We start from the raw sequence: 18,465 nt of genomic DNA on the forward strand, positions 1-18,465 counted from the left end.
CGAAAAATTATGATAAAAAATGTCCACATTGTTACACAACGGCACTATGCTTTCGAAAGCTTGAAATCTCCCTGACTAGTAGCAGAAATTCTGTGAATTCCGTAACTTTTCTAGAAATTTCAAATTCCCTGACTCTTCCAAGATATCTCGCTTAACTCGCCACCATGTATTGCAAGTAATACAAATCTCATAAGAAAGAGTAAGCAAAAGCTTCCTGTAGTTTTTTTTAATTTTTAACGCTGATCCTTCTTTTTTCATTTTATTTTGTTTTATCCTTCCTTATTTTTTTTCATATTTGGTCTCGAAGGGGGAGTCCGGACCCCCCCCCTTAGCTACGTGCCTGCATCGTCACAAGATAACAGGCGCTACTACAACTCAGAATAATCAAGTCATGTCATCTTTGGGTTGTTGCTAGGAGTAATAGGCTTTATCCTTTTCAAACTAGCCACTTTGTTATTCACAAGCTTGGTAAAATATATATATATATATATATAAGCTGATTTCAAGATGTCTATTGCTTCAAACTTAGCCTGAAGAAGAAAAGGACAAGGTCTCAAATATCAATAATGAAGGAACTTTCGTTAACAATAGGTATATTAGTAATTTCTGCCATTTATTGAGCATTATGTAAACTACTAATTTTGTTCGTTTTGGTAAGAACGGAAAAAGTAAGAAGTAATTGATTCTTACATGGGTATTACCTTGGGGTCCTTTTACGATCCCAGTGGTAAACAATCATCTTATATAGCTCACAGATGACGAGAAGAACCTAAAACAGGGTTAACGGGGAAAGGTCAACGACACTGTCAAGTCCATTTTCGGTTTTTGAGGTGTGGTCTATACCTAGATGTCGTCTGCCACTCCGGGTAAAGTTATATGTGTGCTATTCCGTGGTGTCATTTGAAACCCCCGTGCGAAAAGTGGGCGAGCCCATACCTACGTCACACTACTTCTGCTAGGGTTCTTCTCGTCATCTGTGAACTTTACGTTACAGCAAACGATGTTTTGTATTCAAAATATTAAACATACAGAGGAGAAACTATGAGAACAAATTTTTAGAACACATGCTCATTTAAGAGATCTACTGCATTAAATATCTCTGGAGTTGCGAAAGGACCCCACAGTAGTACACAAGTGTTAAGCCCAATATTACATGTTCCTCCCGAATCACGTTGGCTGAATTGTCTGGAATAAAGTGCTAAAGAGCACTCAGAGATTCCTGGTTCGATCCCAGCTCGTCCCAAGTGGGCTTTGAAGTGGGCAAATACCGTGTTCGTGGGTTATCGGGATTCTCCCATTTCCTGCCATAGTCTTCATTCCACCATTTAATTAATTATCATCAACACCGTGTCCTTTGGCATCGATTCATACTCGTGGGACGACTCACTAGAAACTTCGCTCATTTCATTTTGATGTTCATGCTCTAAAGTGCGGTTGGTTAGTTTAAGTTCCTACAAAAAGCCAATTGCCGTCCGCAAAACATTCAAAGCACGATTTATCCTATACTCAATCATGAATATCTTAATAATTTTGAAAGTATAACAAAAAATACGTTTTAAACAGAGTCACATGACCATATCACCAATTAGGTGTCTCCTGTTGAAGAAAGGGGCTAAGTAAAGATTTAGCAGTTTAATATGTCTCTTTGGGGGAAAAGGGGGAGATAGTTGCACGCATTTATTGTTATTGTTTTGCTATTATTTTACATAAAACAGTAACATTCTGTTGACATTTACATTTTAATGCTGTAATACCTTCTTTTTTCAGAATCACAGGCCAGAATCATGAGGACTGATCACTTCCTAACAGTGTTAGCAGGTCTTAGCCTGTACCTGACAGGTATGTATTATGTTAACTATTTACATCAAAATGACGTATCTATAAATACAAATTGTTTACTGGAGACTTTAATAAAATCAGCTTAAAGTTCAATTATTTGCACTTAAAAAAAGAAAACTACTTGATGAAACGTAATATAATTCTGTAGTTTGGGATTTGTAGGTAACGAGAGATGTTTTTGTGTCTAACAGGATAATTCAGCGTCAACAGCTAGGCTAAATAAGAAAAAGTCTACAATCTCTTCCATCGGGAACCTCATACATTAAAGGAACGTGTTCTATCCAGTGCATTATGGAATAACAAGATCATTTCAAATTTTGCTTGAGAGGGTTAAATTCTCAAACAAGTTTTACGTCTTCCGTGATTATATTACTATATCGTACTATATACACATCAAAGCCAGGGTGGCAATTGTCACTTGCCTCTTAAGTGAAGCCTCTAAGCAGCAGTGTAGTCAACAATATTTGGCAAAGTCTCTACAAATAAGTTAAAATGCCCCTACGTTTCACCTAAAAGTCCCTACGGAAAATTTGAACTTAAATACAGGGTGCGGCAGAACCGACTAAGCAGTTTCTATCGATTACCGCGAGAGCTGTGGTGGGGGTAGGCAGTTGCGTGTGGTCTGTCTTTGTTCAGTCGTTGACCCCATTTCAGCAGCTAATATGGTCTCGACCGGGCACATTATGCTGTTCGCGCTTATTACGAAAACAACAGATCTGTGATGCTTTGAGAGAAATGTTTCCGAGACGCCTCGTCTCTTTGAAGGGTGATGTCGAGTGGCCTGCGCGGTCACCAGACTTGTGCTTTTGTGACTCTTTCTGGATATCTGAAGGAAAATGTTTTCAAAAGCCGCTCTCACACCCTACCAGAGTTAAAACAGCGGATTATTGATGAAGTGAATGCCATACCCCGCGATATGTATGCAAGAGCTGGTCGAAACTTCAGGTATCGTCTACAACAATGTATTTATGCTAACGGCCGCCATCTTGAGGACATTATTTTCAAAATTAAATGAATGTAAAATGGTATATTGTACTAATTTAGAAAACAAAAAAAATTCCCTATATATCCAGATTTACTTTTTATTGCTCTTTAAAACTGATTAGTTGATTCTGCCGCACCCTGTATTAATACTGAATATTTATATATGATCATTAGAGACACGATTTTTTGGTGACATGCGAAAACGCGAAATGTATCAGTTTTGTGCAAAAGCGTTATGTATCTAAAATATAGTTTTTCACTATTTGTTAGGCCATATAACGTTCGCGATTGAACGCGAATTCTGCCAAATTAACGAAATTTGCAACAAATGCCGATATTCCACGAAATTTACGCAAAAGTAATACTTTTTCGACGCAATGTGATGAAAATTCCCATTTTTGATAAAATAGACCACTCTGATTTTTTTAAAGAAAAATTACATGCGAGCTCCAAATGGTATGTACTGGTGAAGTGGATAGTGTGGAAGGAGTGTTGCGAGGTATGTTAGATGAGGATTCAAAAATCGCTCGAAAGTCTCCAACTAATGTACATATCAGTTTCGAATGTTTACATAGAGAGGGATCTCTCTTCTTACAATAACATATTTACCGACAAAAGAAAAATTTAACACCAGAAAACATTGAAACAATCCTTACGTGTTATTTGCATAAGTAAACTGTGAATACTAAAGTTAATTTTTTTCTATTAATGTTCTCTGTGTGTGTTCTTTTTTCTTTAAATGATACGTCGATGAGGATGCTTAGTGTTATTATTTTTTAAAAAATCAAATATTATTTAATATAGTTATGCATGAGCTCATGTCATGGTGATTGATGAGTGGAAATTAAGGTGAAATAAGAGGTAACCAATAATTGTAATTGCCAAGGAAACTACTGTTCTTACATTGAATTTTAATTCACCGTTTTTATCCCGCTTTTGCGCGTATTTTTTATAACGAAATTACGAATTCTTATTTACCACAAAATCGTGTCTCTAATGATCATGTATTATAATTGTCTTTATACATAACTTCACTACATAAAATTATGTAATATGTATTTTTACTCATCAAAAATCCTTTATGCTTGCTGATGTTGTATTCTTCCAGAGGCGTACTCACGGGTGTCCACCGGGCCCGGACACTCTAAATTTCCTAACTCAACCCACATTTGTACAGTTTCTCAATAAAACCATACGTGTCTAACAGGAATTATATTTCAACTTTATTCTTTCTCTTATAAAAACACATGTAGTTCTATCTTCTTTTTTTTTCTGAAAATATAGGTGGAAGTATTTTACAATTGCTTATCATCTTTTTGGGTGTAGAATAAAACCCGTCCAATACTACATAGACATAGTGGGTTGTCGTATTGGACCCCCCCTTCCGAAAGGTTGGACCACTTTCAATAAAAATTTCTAATTGCTTGCTGTATTCTTGCGTTATGCTTTTCAGAAAACATTAACAGGTGAGCTTGTATTTTTACATACAACTCTTCTGTGATATCACTGGGTTAGAATCTTCTTTATAATACTTTTGTTATGAAGAGATTGACCTGGTATGTCAAAAATTCTACAAACCCTTTTTCTTGTGCCTTCAGTGAGGAATTCATAACTAGAAATGAATTAAGAAGCCCTGTCACCAATTTAGTTTCTCATCTTTGTTTTAGTATCACTAATCATTAGGAAATTTGTCACAGTGAATGCAAATTCTGCGGTACTTTTTTTCCCGTTCATTTCTGCCTACCTTCATCTTTGGTAATTCAGCTACAACTATAATTTGGCAGGAATAGCGCGAAGCACGGTAACATTGACCAATTCATTACCAGTATGACGATTAATTGCACTTAATTTCCACTCAATAAGTTACTTTTTTTTTTTTTTTTTAGAAATCCCTACGTTTACTACCAATTTACGAAATCTGGCCCTACGGTTAACAAAAATGTCTAAATGTCCGTACGCTTAGGGACATGTCCCTACATTTGGCAACGCTGCTGACTAGAAGGGCTTCCCCTCCCATCCCTCTTGTGTCATATAAAGATATCTCTCAATAGTGACCCCGAAGACTCACGAAGCCTGGGCTCTACACGAATCATAAAACTGCTTTCCCTCACGTGTGATATATCGGAAGAATTCGGTACGATTCGAGGAGCTGCCTTCAGAACGCACACTAATTGAGAAATAGTGAAACAGCAGAACTACTCCAACAACGTTGCCAAATTTAGAGGATATGGCAAACAAGCGAAACAAACAGCACTTAAAGAACTATATAACACGAACATTAATAATTATTCTGTTGAACGGTAACTAAAACAATAGCAAAAATATAAAACAATCACAAAATAATAATAATAATAACAACAAAACGAAACTTCGCGGAAATCCGACAACACTGCACTCTCAGGAGATGGTCTCTGTATAGCGCGAGAGATGACACTGGCAATATTTCATAGATGGAGATTGACGACCGGGACACAAGGGTGCCGATTTCTCTGTAACTTTGGGGGGGATTCATAAAAAAATACATATAACAAGAGGAAATACATATTCACAAAACTACAGGAGGCCTACATGAGCTTTGCCCCCCCAGGATGGGCGCCCTTGCCGGGACACACCCTCGAATTATATTTAGTGGTGAAATTGTTAAATCTAGGTCAAGCTTCATGACTCAACGTGATCAATATAGTAGCTAACGTTTGTATACTTCTTTCTCATTAAGTTTATGTAAGATGTTCACAGCATTACGAGAGCATTTATAATTGTGTTTTACAGGATCCATTTCCACCACAAAATATACATTTTAGTATATTATCTAATGTTAACGAAATAAAAATACATTTAAAACTTGTTCCTGTATGTAACGATTCAAAATATTTCTAACTACACGTATTACAAATTGTAAAATACATACTGTAGGAAAAGATGTTTTCGGGGATTCGGCTTTTTACTTGAGCTGCAATATCTGTACTACCATGTACCACTAATATTTCAATTCAAGTATGAAAGTAAATTACAGACCGTTTATTTAAGCAATTCTTTAATTGCACATCATTACATACACATTATAGGATTTCATGATCTTTCTAACAAAACAGCAGTCATTTTGTGAAATTTTGTAGTTGCAAAAATGATCAATAGATGGTGGGTAAAGTTGCATTTGAAATTAATAAATGTTAAAGTTCACTGAAGCAGAGAGTCACAAGCAGTTTTGTCGCATTTGTTCAACAGAAATACATTCAACTTTCATTTCCATAAATAATGTCATATATGTAATCAATAAACGCAAATACATATAATAAATAAATATAAACTATTAGTAATTGATGAGATGCCTCAATAAAAGGAGGCCTATTAACATTTTCTCATAACTGACTCATTGTTTAACATTTCACTTGTGCTATCGTTTACGTATTTGATAGAAAATTTTTGACACATTTTTAAAATTTGAGCAGTGACGATAATTTTTACGAGTGTAGTGAATAACAATATAGTTCGCTAAAGTTTTAAATCCCAACTACTGCTTTACAACTGATCGCTCAGATGCACCACTCTACATATAGGCTACATGTCCAATTGGAATTTGAATTGTTACCACAATGAAGAGACTGCCGGCTTCAGTCGTAATTAATCGCATCGTCTGCTACTGGCAGTTTCTAATTATATCATTGGCTAATTGTATCAAACCCAAGTAATTTTATTCGTTCTTGTTTTTAATAGTTCGTATTACCCAGGCTTGCCAATAATAGGATAATTTGTCCTATTTACGATATACGATAATTTAAGCCTTAATTATACGATAATGCCTTTGTGGTAATAGGTGAATATATACGATAATTTAGGACGCATACTTTCTTGCGGTTTTTGAATGTGGAAATAAATTGTAGATGTGCATTAAATAATTATAAAATACACACTTTGAAGTTTTCAAATGTCATTTTCGTTGATCAATAATGATTTGAAAACTGGCAAATATCAACTCTTGTTCCATTTTTAAATTCAATTACGTTTATGAGGAGGTTGAAATATTGCTGTTGTTTAGTGTAGTGTTAATAAAGATAAAAAATGGTTAGGATAGTAACGTCGATTTAGTGTTCGCAACTGAAGATTATTATGTAAGTTTATTATATATATATATATATATATATATATATATATATATATATATATATATATATATATATATATATCATTGCTTGTACAGTTATCACGCGTGTAACGAATATACGATAATTTTAAAGATGAAAATAGATAGTTTTGTTCTCCGAGGTTGGCAGTTCTGGTGCTACCGAAAGTGCTTTGAGTAGTGGCGCCACAGTCTCCAATCACGTGATTTGATTTCAGCGGGAAGAGGAGCTGAAACCCCTTATACTAGCTTTAGTGTTACACGATTTCATGGAACAAAGCTAATAAATTGACAAAGAGATTGTATGACCATAATGAATCGCATTTATCAACGTTTAAAGATAAACTAGTTATTACAAAATATGCTTCAATAATAATAAATATATTTTAAATGTTGTTATATTAGACCCGTTGTGAACCTTTCGTGACGCGGAAGGATTCTGATAACTTATAAACGAAATTAAGAGGCGAAAATTATAGCATAAATTTTGTACATAAATTTACCAAACGACTCGAGAAAAAATTCGAGACGAGACGAGAAACGTTTTCAATTATTGAGACGAGACGAGAAATGAAATCTTCGAAAATTGATACAAAACGACACAGATCAGTGGCGGATCTGGAAGGTAAAAATTTGGAGGGCCAGCCAGAGCCGAGACTATAATAGATATCTCATGAGTTTATTATATTATATAAATAATAGCTTAAGTTATTTTTGTTATTCAATAAACTGGGGAGACTATGCCTCCCGGTCTCGGGCTACATCCGCCACTGACTTGTACAAAGCTTACGACCCAAGACAAGGAAACCTTAAAGTGTCGCAAGAATACATTATATCTACATCATTCACTCTGTATTAGGACTGTGAGTGACCCAGTATCCACATCGATAAAGAACAAAGGCGATATAAGATAAAGAGAAGAGTTTTTTTTTTTTTGAATCAATATATGGTTCTAAGAATAAGCACTATTTTCTCTTTAACCCTCCATTCAAACCAGAAGTGACAGAAATTAATCCCAGTTTTGATTTCAACGTTTGATCGCTATAACGTTAAACGGTAACAGATAGCTAGAAACAGTTTATTGGAATCCATTTAGTGTTCTAAGAATAGGTATCATCTTTCCTCTTAAACTTCACTTCATTACAACCGAAAGTCGCGGAAATGAACTACTTCCGGTTTAATCTTGATCACTGTAGAGTAAAACGATAGGGAGAAGTTGTTTTCTGGGATCAATTAAACTCCCTTAGAATATATTTTCCCTACTTTAATTTTTCTAGAAGAACTGAAAGTGGTACATTTCTATGTTCCAGTTTCAATATTAACTCTGAACATATCACGCATACACACAAAATTCCTTCATTCGGTGTTCCCCTGATAGTGCTACCGTACTTGTTCCTTTATTATGGTACAAACACAATTTTTGGTACTAGTTATTTTTCTCCCAACCATGGTACACTCATGTTCAAAATTATTGTCGCATGTCTATCAATATGTTGTTGTAGGAATAAAATTTGATAACGAATTCGCCCGGTATTTCTTATAATGTTAGTACGTGTATAATCGACAAAGACATATATGTGTTAAATTTCATATCAAAAGAGCAGTAAATAAGAACAATAAAACAAAAATAAATCTTTCTCATTTATTTAGCAACATTTTGTTTTATTAATTCTAATTTTCGTATTTATAATTCTTTTTCTATGAAATTTACCACAAATATACATTTCCCGATTATACGCATAATATCAGTATTAAAAGTACCCTGCAAAATCATTATCAAATTATATTGTTACAAGAAGACAGTTATAGATAAGCGACAATCATTTTGGACATGAGTGTACAATCACAAATGGCCGCTATGATTCTCGCAAGTATTCTAACATATTCGCCTCTTTGTCCACACATTAAATCCAAATTCTTTGGTTTGAATATTCGTACCTTTCAAGCTCATTTAAGTTGTTCCTCACTTTTGAAGCTTTCACACAGAGAACAAGAAGTAACTGCTGTTCAGTTCCAGATGAACCTGCCAAACGTATTGCTATGACAACTGAATATATTTAGTTAAATGTTTGTTGTGAAGTGTGCAGTAAGCAGTGTACCAGACGTTATATTGCTTGTATTACTGGACACATATAGTCCAACAATATGGCAGGAAGGTGCTTACCAATCAATGTGGCGCAGACACTGGATACTTTTTGCTAAATACATTTAATGAAATATGGTAGGTTCATCTGGAACTGAATAGCAGTTACATTTTTCTCTGTGTAGGAGGAAGAAAAGACTATTATGTGAGACTTGGAATAAACATTGAAAAAAATACTAAAAAAAATGCTTCATGTGGATTATTGTACTGCATGAAGCAGATGAAAAACGATTAGAAGATTTTGAAATGTGAGTGTGGAGAAGAATGGAGAGAATTAGCTGGGTCGAGCGGAAAAATTAATGAGATGTGTTACAAATGGTGGAAGAGAAAAGAACAATTTCAGATATTATTAAGAAGAAGAAGAAAAACTAATTGGGGCATTGGCTAAGAAAGAACTGTATCATGATGGACCTGATAGAGGGTGTGGTGGCAGGAAAGAAAGGGAGGGGGCGAAGGGGATTATGATTGATGGACGATTTTATAACAGAAAATTCGTATATGAGGACGAAGAGGTTAGCTGAAGAATATGGAGCATGAAAGCTCCTCAGTTGCAGCAAGTGATCTATGCCAATAATGGCAGAATACATATGACAATGATAATACTTTTAAGATGGATCACCACCCGGAAGTCAGTACATATTTTAGCTCTTTCGTTAACTACTGTGCAATTAAACATTACATATTATAAATAATGTACTATAAGATAGAGCAATGTTTCAGCTACAGCACAAGACACTGATTCATTTGGTTGTGTCTCCTGATATCGAAAAATGTAACAAATAAAAGAAAATATTTGATTCATTTTACAATGAGCGCACAAGATGGCACTTGCTGTTAGATCTTACTAGAAGTTTCTCAGTTTTACGAAATGTTTATTTATATGTGTAAAGTATTTTAAAGTAACGATCTTATTACGAAATAGATATATTACTTGACTGTTTTTCGTGTTAAGTTTGAAATTTTATTTAAATATAAATTTACATTTAAGGAAATAGATTTTGAGACGAAACTTGCGCAGAACGCCATAATGCGTTGTTGCCGACTTTGAACGTTTACTGTAGTAGTCACAATAAGAAAATTCCTGGATTCTAGCGTTGCAGTTCGAGAAGCGGAATTGCGGTAAGGGCTAAAGACTAAATTCTCTAGTAAGTATCCAAGCAGAATTCCATGATTACTTCCTCTATTATCTGGCATAAGTAAACACTCGACACTATCTGGGAACGCCACACTATTTAAGCAGCGTTTAACATAGCACTAGGAACACCTAGTGATCCACCTTAAATCATAGTTTTCTAATTCGAACATTATTCTTTTAGTTTCTAACTCGAATATTATTCACAATGTACTCGTATCTCATCTTTTTTCTTCAACAGTATGTATGGTCTCGTCTCAGACCGCTCGCCGAGCCTGTTACTATGAGTCATGGAGAATCTACAACCAAACCAATGAAACCAATTACGACATCCAGAACATTCCAACTCAGATGTGCAGTCATTTAATGTATGCCATGGTTGGAGTCAACAACACATCATGGGAAGTTAGAGTTAACAATCCAGACGTAAGTGTAACACAATACATACGAATTAGACTTTAGTTATCTTAGCGTTTGTGGCTGGTTATCTGGGTCTTTTCATTTGCGTATAGTGACAACAAATCGACAGGTAATATAACAACCCCATCAACTTAAAATGTTGGTTTATTACATGATTTTAAATTAGAACCATAGTGTTCGTATATTTCCTTAAGAAAATTTCCCTCAAGTGACAAAAATTTCCCTTTTCTTATCTAATTTTCCGTTTTCTTATCAAATTTTTCCTTTTCTAATCAAATTCTTCCTTTTCTTATCTAATTTTCCTTTTTCTTATCTAATTTTCCCTTTCCTTATCAAATTTTCCCTTTTCTTATCATTTAATTTTCTGTCTTCTTATCAAATTTTCCCTTTTCTTATCAAATTTTCTCTTTTCTTATCATCTAATTTTCCTTTATCAAATTTTCCCTTTTCTTATCAAATTTTCCCTTTTCTTATTATCTAATTTTCCCTTTTCTTATTATCTAATTTGCCCTTCTTTATCTAATTTTCCCTTTCTTATCAAACTTTCCCTTTTTTATCTAATTTTCCCTTATCAAATTTTCACTTATCAAATTCGAGTGTTCAATTCCTACGACAGAAGTTATGTAATAAGATTAACTGAGCTATATTAAAGGAAGTGGCAACCACATTTGTTTCGTTCATTTGCTTTCTGCTTCTATTTTTTACCTTTTTTCTTCACTTTTTCTTATTTTATTTAGTTATTTATTTATTTTTACAAAAATAAACAAATATACCCTGTCATCAATGGGTGCAAACTGCAAATTATGCTACTTTAAACAAACTCACAGACTATTGCTGTTGTATTGCTTTATTTGTGAAAAGAAAAAAGAAAAATCTAAGCTTTTATGTTGATCAATCGGTCAACGCGAAAATTTTCCTGAGTTTTCTTGTTATATCGAAAAAATCCATTTTCCCTTTTTGCTAAATTTACCTACGACATTTCCCTAGATTGGGAAAATTTCCCTCATACTACGAACTGTTGGTGATAGGAACTCTTCTCGTGTTCTAGTTTTGTCCAAATTATGCTCTGGAATTCATCCATCGGTGTCAAATAGGTACCTGAAGAAATTTGTGGAGGTATACGTGCCCAGGAATGGGGTGCTACTGACCAAGTCATCTGCTCAATTACCCGGTAACATGTAAATAAGCTGCAAATAGGTATAAGAGCGTCCTGAGAACACACGCTGTGAGTAAAAGCACTAAACCAAACTGTATGTAGGAGGGTTCGTAGTTTGAGGAAAATTTCTGTAATCTAGGAAAATTTCATAGGTAATTTTAACAAAAAGGAAGAAAGGGATTTATTCGATAAAACTTTAAAATCCATAGAAATTTTCGCACTGAATAATTGACCAATATAAATCCTTAATTTTCATTCTTCTTTAAACTTGAACCAATGAATTACCAATTGTGTGATGTGTGTATGTTCAAAGTAGCAGAATTTGTACCCATTGTTCGTTGGGTGTATTTATGTATATATTTTTTAAACAAAAAAGTGAAGGAAATGTAATAGAAGTAGAAGTGAAGAAACAAATGTGATTGCACACTTCTGTTAATATAGCTAAATTAATTTTATCACTAACTTCTGTCATAGGAATTGAACACTTAAGAAATCAGGGAAAATTTGATAAAAGAAGGGAAAATTTTGTATTTCTCGAGGGAAATTTTCTTAAGAAAATCTATGAACACTGATATGCCGTTGGGGAAAAATCAATTAGAGATGGGCATGCGGTTGGTAAGTGATTTCTGTCAGATGTATTTATCACCTGATATGACAGAGTAGGGGGGGGGGGGAAAGATAGGAAAGCAATAAGATATTTTGACTTTGAGAGAAATGCTGTTTGAGGGGAAAAAATCTTTATCGGAGACTGGCCAAACTATACCAAAGAAAATTGAGAAAATTCAAATCTAAGGTGAGTATTTGGTTTCTAGGAGTAGAATACTATTGTTAGGCTAAGTTGAGTTAGTTAGGAAAATGAGATAAAGTTCACAATAGCGAATCCGGCTCAATCGGCATTAAACTCATCATAACTGAGCGTCAGCATGTGTGAGGAGTGAATGAATAACAATCCAAAGCGTGATTCCAAGCAAGCGCAAAGTACTTGCCGTTATACGTATGTCTACCAGGTTATCATAAAATAAATATCACTGTTCAGAGAACTCTGGAGACATAACCACTTGAGAGAATACAATCAAACTTGGTAGGGGTGAATTTGGGAACATGCAGAAGCGATTGGTGTAGAAAATAAAATTAGTTCCAATTTTCGCCACCAGGGGTAATTGTGGCGCTGTACAACACCAAGTAAGTGTAGCGTGGGAAAAAGACGACATTAGTGATGGTAAATGATAAGAAAGACTGTAATTACTCCTCCTGTGGGTCTTGTGGCATTGAATACCAACGCTATTAATACCCCGTGGTCAGTGGCGGATTTACGAGGGAGGGGGCTTTTGAGCTGAAACGCCCCTTTAAAATTCTTGGGTATCTTACAAAGGCGAAGTTAAATGTTAGTCTTTCTTGTGCTCATAAAATGCAAACTCCGTCCAAAATTCCAGGGAAAGATTAGTGTCAAATCTCGCGTTCAGAAGTTATTGTCTTTCTGTTCAGTGTTAAGTACGGTGAGTGTGGTATGGAAGACAAATGATAATATTGATATTGAATGAGAGAAAGGTCATAATTATGCTCCCAGTGTGACGCCTGGCATTGATTTGTACTCCTATTAATAACTCCGTGGTATAGTGATGTGTTATGGGCGATGATGATGATGTGGGTTTCTGCCCATAGGCAGGTCTTTCACGTGAAGGCTCTGGGCAAGGAAGACGCGTGGTGACTAGTATCGTATAAGATAATGATGACGTTCTAAGAACGGGAAATAGAGGTTAACATGGGATCCGACTCATGTGTCTTCATCGGAAATCGAACCCGGACCCCTTAAACACAAGGCAAAGAGTGTGGAAAGAAAAAAGAGGCAAACATCGGATCACCATCAATTCACTTCGGGCACATAGTGGTACTCAAATCCGTATCACTGAGACACATGCAGACATGAGTAAGCACCTGGAGAGGTAATTACAGCCTTTCTTATCATTTACCATCACCAGTGTGTCGTTTTCCCCCCCATGCTGCACTTACATGACGTTGTACTGCGCCACAATTACGTCTGGTGGCGAAAATTGGAACTAACTTTGTTTTCTACACCAATCGCTTCTGCATGTTCCCAAATATGATCCTACCAAGTTTTGTCAAGTGGTTGCAAGTCAAGTGGTTGCATTTTGTCAAGTGGTTACGTCTCCAGAGTTCTCTGAACAGCGATACTTATATTATGATAACCTGGTACTTATCTCTATGACGCTAAAAAGAAATGCTCCTTGGCTGTTTACTATCAAAAAGATTACAATAATCTTTTATCGGTAATGTTTTCAAGTTTAAAATAAATGCCTTCTGGTACACGGAACTTCCTAATCAAAGACTTAGCAAACAAAAAATGCTAACTAAAATATTTTTCGATGTTTAGGTTTCTTTTAGACATTGAACATATCAATACTACGGTAAAGCCCCTTAAGTCCTTTTCTTTTTCTTAAAAAATGCTTTCTTATCGTTAAAATGAATTCTAAGGTGCCTATTCTCTATGGCTAAAGCAGGGTCGTCTAACAATCATTAGATTCAGGTGGAAAATAGTGTCAAAGTTTGCCTGTTATGCCAAATTTCGCTGAGTCCGTAGCTGATTCTAACTAATTCTATGGTCTATGGAAACAGGAGGTTCAATATTTCATTCACGAAAGCTCTCCACTGACTTCTATCCTTAGCCAACTGGATCCAGTTTCTACTTTGTATTCCTATTTCTGCGAGATCCATCTTAATATTGTCCTCCCATCTGTGGCGGGGTCTCCCTAATGGACGTTTTCCCGATTGGTCAAATTTTCGCAAACAAAAAATAGAAAAGAAAAAGAAAGAAAGTAAAAATTGCTATTTAGTGATGGAACAAAATTGGGTAGAACACACCTGTTAAATGTTAATGTGAACCATTAGGAATTAAATAAATGATGTAATGAAAGTTTAGCTACATTGTAAATGCACTGGGTACTTGTATTAAAGATTTTCTTGAAGAATTCACGAAATATTTTTTCTCCTAATATTTACGAAGGCAATTAAAAAAAAACACGTTTTTTTTATCAATGACATACACCCGCAAATACAGAACTTTTATTATATACATTAGAAAAGTACAGCATTACATTACTTTTCAACATATTCACCGTTCAAATATGTTGCATTCTGACAACACTTGGCATAACGTTTTACAAAGTTTGAAATTCCTTCTTTAAAAAAAAGAAAAGAAAAGAAAAGAAAGAAAAAACTTCCGTCTAAGAATAAAGCCACCTGCTAACAGCATTGTGAAGCGCATTGTCATTGTCATTGCGGTACTACGCAAGCCACTGTTTCATGTGCCTAAAAAGGTGCAACCGAGTTCATTGCCGACTACAAATGGGCCACTTCTTGCCGCATCGTGCTTTTCAGTTCGTCCATTTTTAAGCATGCGTCACCATTTATGTAAGACACCCCCACTCATCACATTTAATTAAACACCACACAGTGCGCGATGAATCGCAGCTGCCGAAAGGTTTTCGCACTCAGAAATCGTGTTACTGCACGCACTTCACATTTGGTGGAGTTTTCTATTGGAGCATTCATTTGTAACTTTTATATGAGTGAACTGCAACACAATCTGCACCTTGCACTGCTGAAGATCTACTGAATTACTACAGTGTCACAGGACCGACGTCACTCCTCCTGGCCAGTTCTCGCACATGCGCAAACGGAGTTTTTTTTTTTTTTTCGATTTGCCCTTGTATTCAGAATACTAAATAATAATATTCTAACTGTTAACCGGTAAGATCTTGGGAAATAAAATTTGCATTTTTAAATTATTAAATGATATAGAGAAGTGATTAATTAACTATGATAGATTAATAGGATGACATTTACGTTCTTTGTCTGCAGGGAGACTATGTTGAACAAGATGTACAGTTTAAGTTGGGATCTGAACCTCTGTAACTAAACCACCCAGAAAAGCCTGGAGAGTTCACGTTTCAATATCTACAGTAATTAAATTTGATGATCAGAAACTTTAAGAGAATATCTTTATATAATAGTTACTATTCAGAAGTAAAAGATCAATAATACTGATATTGCTTTTTTTTTTTTTAATGAGTAGTACGACCTTGATGGTCGCCTTCCTGGCGGTTTCCGAAGGTTCACAGATCTGAAGAAAGAGGAGCCTGGCCTGAAGACCACTTTGTCCCTTGGTGGATGGTGGGAAGAAGATGCAGCCAACTACTCTGATATGGTTTCTCTCCCAGAAAGAAGGGATTCCTTTATCAGCAGCCTTGTAGGTAAGTGTCTGTAGTAGGGCATTTTCCTAGCATTCCACAAAATTTCATCACACCTATACGAAAAATTAAATAGGAAATTCTGTATCGGAAGGACTCTATAGATCAAGAATCTGGGTGTTATAGGAAGTTAGAATATTCGAATTTCCAAATGAATGCTCTCTGGCGTCACAGTTTATTGCTCCTTTTCTCTTTAAACCAAACGGGGTGTAGAAGGAGCAAGGATGATACCTGACGTTAAGAAAAAGTAATGGTGATATGCAAACAAGAACATCGATAGCGCAATCGATAGGTTTGCAGGCGTACTACTCCGTGACTACGTGTACACTACCAAATCATTCTCCTACCGCCTTTGATCAACACATTTCTTTCTGCTATTTCTTTGATTGTAAAAGTGCGCTCCTACGTCATACTTCAGCCAACAGGAAATGACTGTGAAATATTGTTGTACCAGAAGAATACCAAACTAGTAAAAAAGTTCCCGGAATTTTGATACAGGTTTTTATTGTCTCAATATAAATGCACATTTACCTAATCGCTTTCGATGTAGACATTTTCGGAACACACGTACTTGCTCAACTGCTCCTATAAAAAAGTGCGTCCAGTAAGAGAACGTCTCTGACAGCTCGCAGTGACATTGCCACTACTCGCGTGTCAAGGTTTTTTTCGGTGTAACTGTAGTGGCAATTTAATTAATGGTATAAGACAGAGTGATCGTGGTTGGTAACACTGGTATCAAAGTAGGGGCTGCAATGTCCCACCGCATGTGGTAAGAAACGTCAGAGACCATCTCTTGTTGGCCGTGCTATACCATTGCAGGAAACACAGAAGAAAGTCCTCGTTTGCTCGTTGTTTGAACCAGGGCTTGCTAACTTAACATAATGTGCGTTATTATTAATTCGTTATTTGTTACCATACCTATATGATAACGAAAACTGAGACTAAATGAATAACGTTACTGCGTTAAATACCGTTTTAGCTGTTACTGATAGAATTACGGTACTTATTAAAAATAACGTTATTGCCAGGCGAAGAGAGCATTTCGTTATTAAGGCTGGGTTACTGCTGCAATAAAGATAATGCATGATAACGTAATAGGTTTCATTAAAATGATAACGTTAAAGACGTGACTGTTTAACTCAATATAAATTGCATTTAATTGCTTCAACTATATTCGTTATTTGTTACGGTTCCAATATCGTAACGAAAAACGAAACCAATTTAGTAACGTTATTGTCATAGGTATCACTTCAAATGTTACTCTCACAATTACGGTACTTATTAAAAATAACGTTATTGGCAGGTGAAGAGAGCATTTTGTTATTAAGGTAGGGTTACTACTGCAACGAAATTAATGCATGATAACGTAATAGGTTTCATTAAAATGATAACGTTAAAGACATGACTGTTTAACTCAATACAAATTGCATTTAATTGCATCAACTATATTCGTTATTTGTTACGGTTTCAATATCGTAACAAAAAACGAAACCAATTTAGTAACGTTATTGTCATAGGTATCATTTCTAATGTTACTCTCACAATTACGGTACTTATTAAAAATAACGTTATTGGCAGGTGAAAAGAGCATTTCGTTATTGAGGTTATCGTACAGTTGCAATAACTTATTGAATGCTAACTTAATAGGTTGTATGTCAATGATAGGGGGTCTAATGTTAAAGACAGAACTTTTTAACGTAATATAATTGCATTAAAATATTCGTTACTTGTAACCGTTCCTATACCGTAACGAAAAGGAAAACTAACTGAATAACATTATTATTTTAGGTATTATATCAACTATTACTCTTATAATTAGGGAATAGAGCTCCTCCATGGCTTAGCGGTTAGCGTACGCTCCTTTGGCGTGGGTGATCCGGGTTCGATTCCCGGCGGGAGATCATCTGATTCGGATTCCACGTTAATCAGTAGGCCCTATCTCATATAACCTCACTGCTGAAAAGGATGTTAAACTCAAAATCAACTCAACAATTAGGGTATAAAAAGTAATGTTATTGACAGAAAAAGCAGCATTTCGTTACTAATTGTAAAATTAAGAATCAGTTCTGTACAGTTGCATTAAATGTTATTGAACGGTAGTGCGGTAAATCGTAAAGGAGAAAATTTGCTAATAAATAAATAAATAAAAATGAAGTATTTAATTTTACGTCCCATGCTTATGCCGGATAGGTAACATGCATGTCGGTGGTAAGAATAAATGTGAGAGAATTAAGAAAGTGGGGAGAGACGGGATAACCCCAAGAAAACCCACACACGTTGTGTTTGTCCTCCATAAAACCCACTTGGCTCAAACTGGCATCGAACCAGGAACCCCACGCAGCAGAGTGAACGTTCTACCACTGAACCACCTCGGCCCCTTTTCTTTTTCATGTACGACTAATA

The 18,465-nt window shown here is 35.4% G+C and overlaps 1 protein-coding gene across 1 annotated transcript in view; it reads left to right on the plus strand.

The window, feature by feature from the left end:
* The window catches only part of LOC145680362 (endochitinase-like), an 81,723-nt gene that overhangs the window by 5,109 nt on the left and 58,149 nt on the right, over positions 1–18,465 (plus strand). The window contains exons 2-4 of the mRNA XM_081750775.1: positions 1,768–1,839; positions 10,460–10,644; positions 15,888–16,065. Of these exons, the coding sequence (XP_081606901.1) occupies positions 1,785–1,839; positions 10,460–10,644; positions 15,888–16,065 (418 nt within the window). The 5' untranslated portion in view covers positions 1,768–1,784. The remainder of the gene's footprint in view (positions 1–1,767; positions 1,840–10,459; positions 10,645–15,887; positions 16,066–18,465) is intronic.

Source organism: Thermobia domestica, chromosome 3, assembly GCF_964235325.1.
Source record: "Thermobia domestica chromosome 3, izTheDome1.hap1.1, whole genome shotgun sequence".
Classification (NCBI taxonomy): Eukaryota; Metazoa; Arthropoda; class Insecta; order Zygentoma; family Lepismatidae; genus Thermobia; species Thermobia domestica.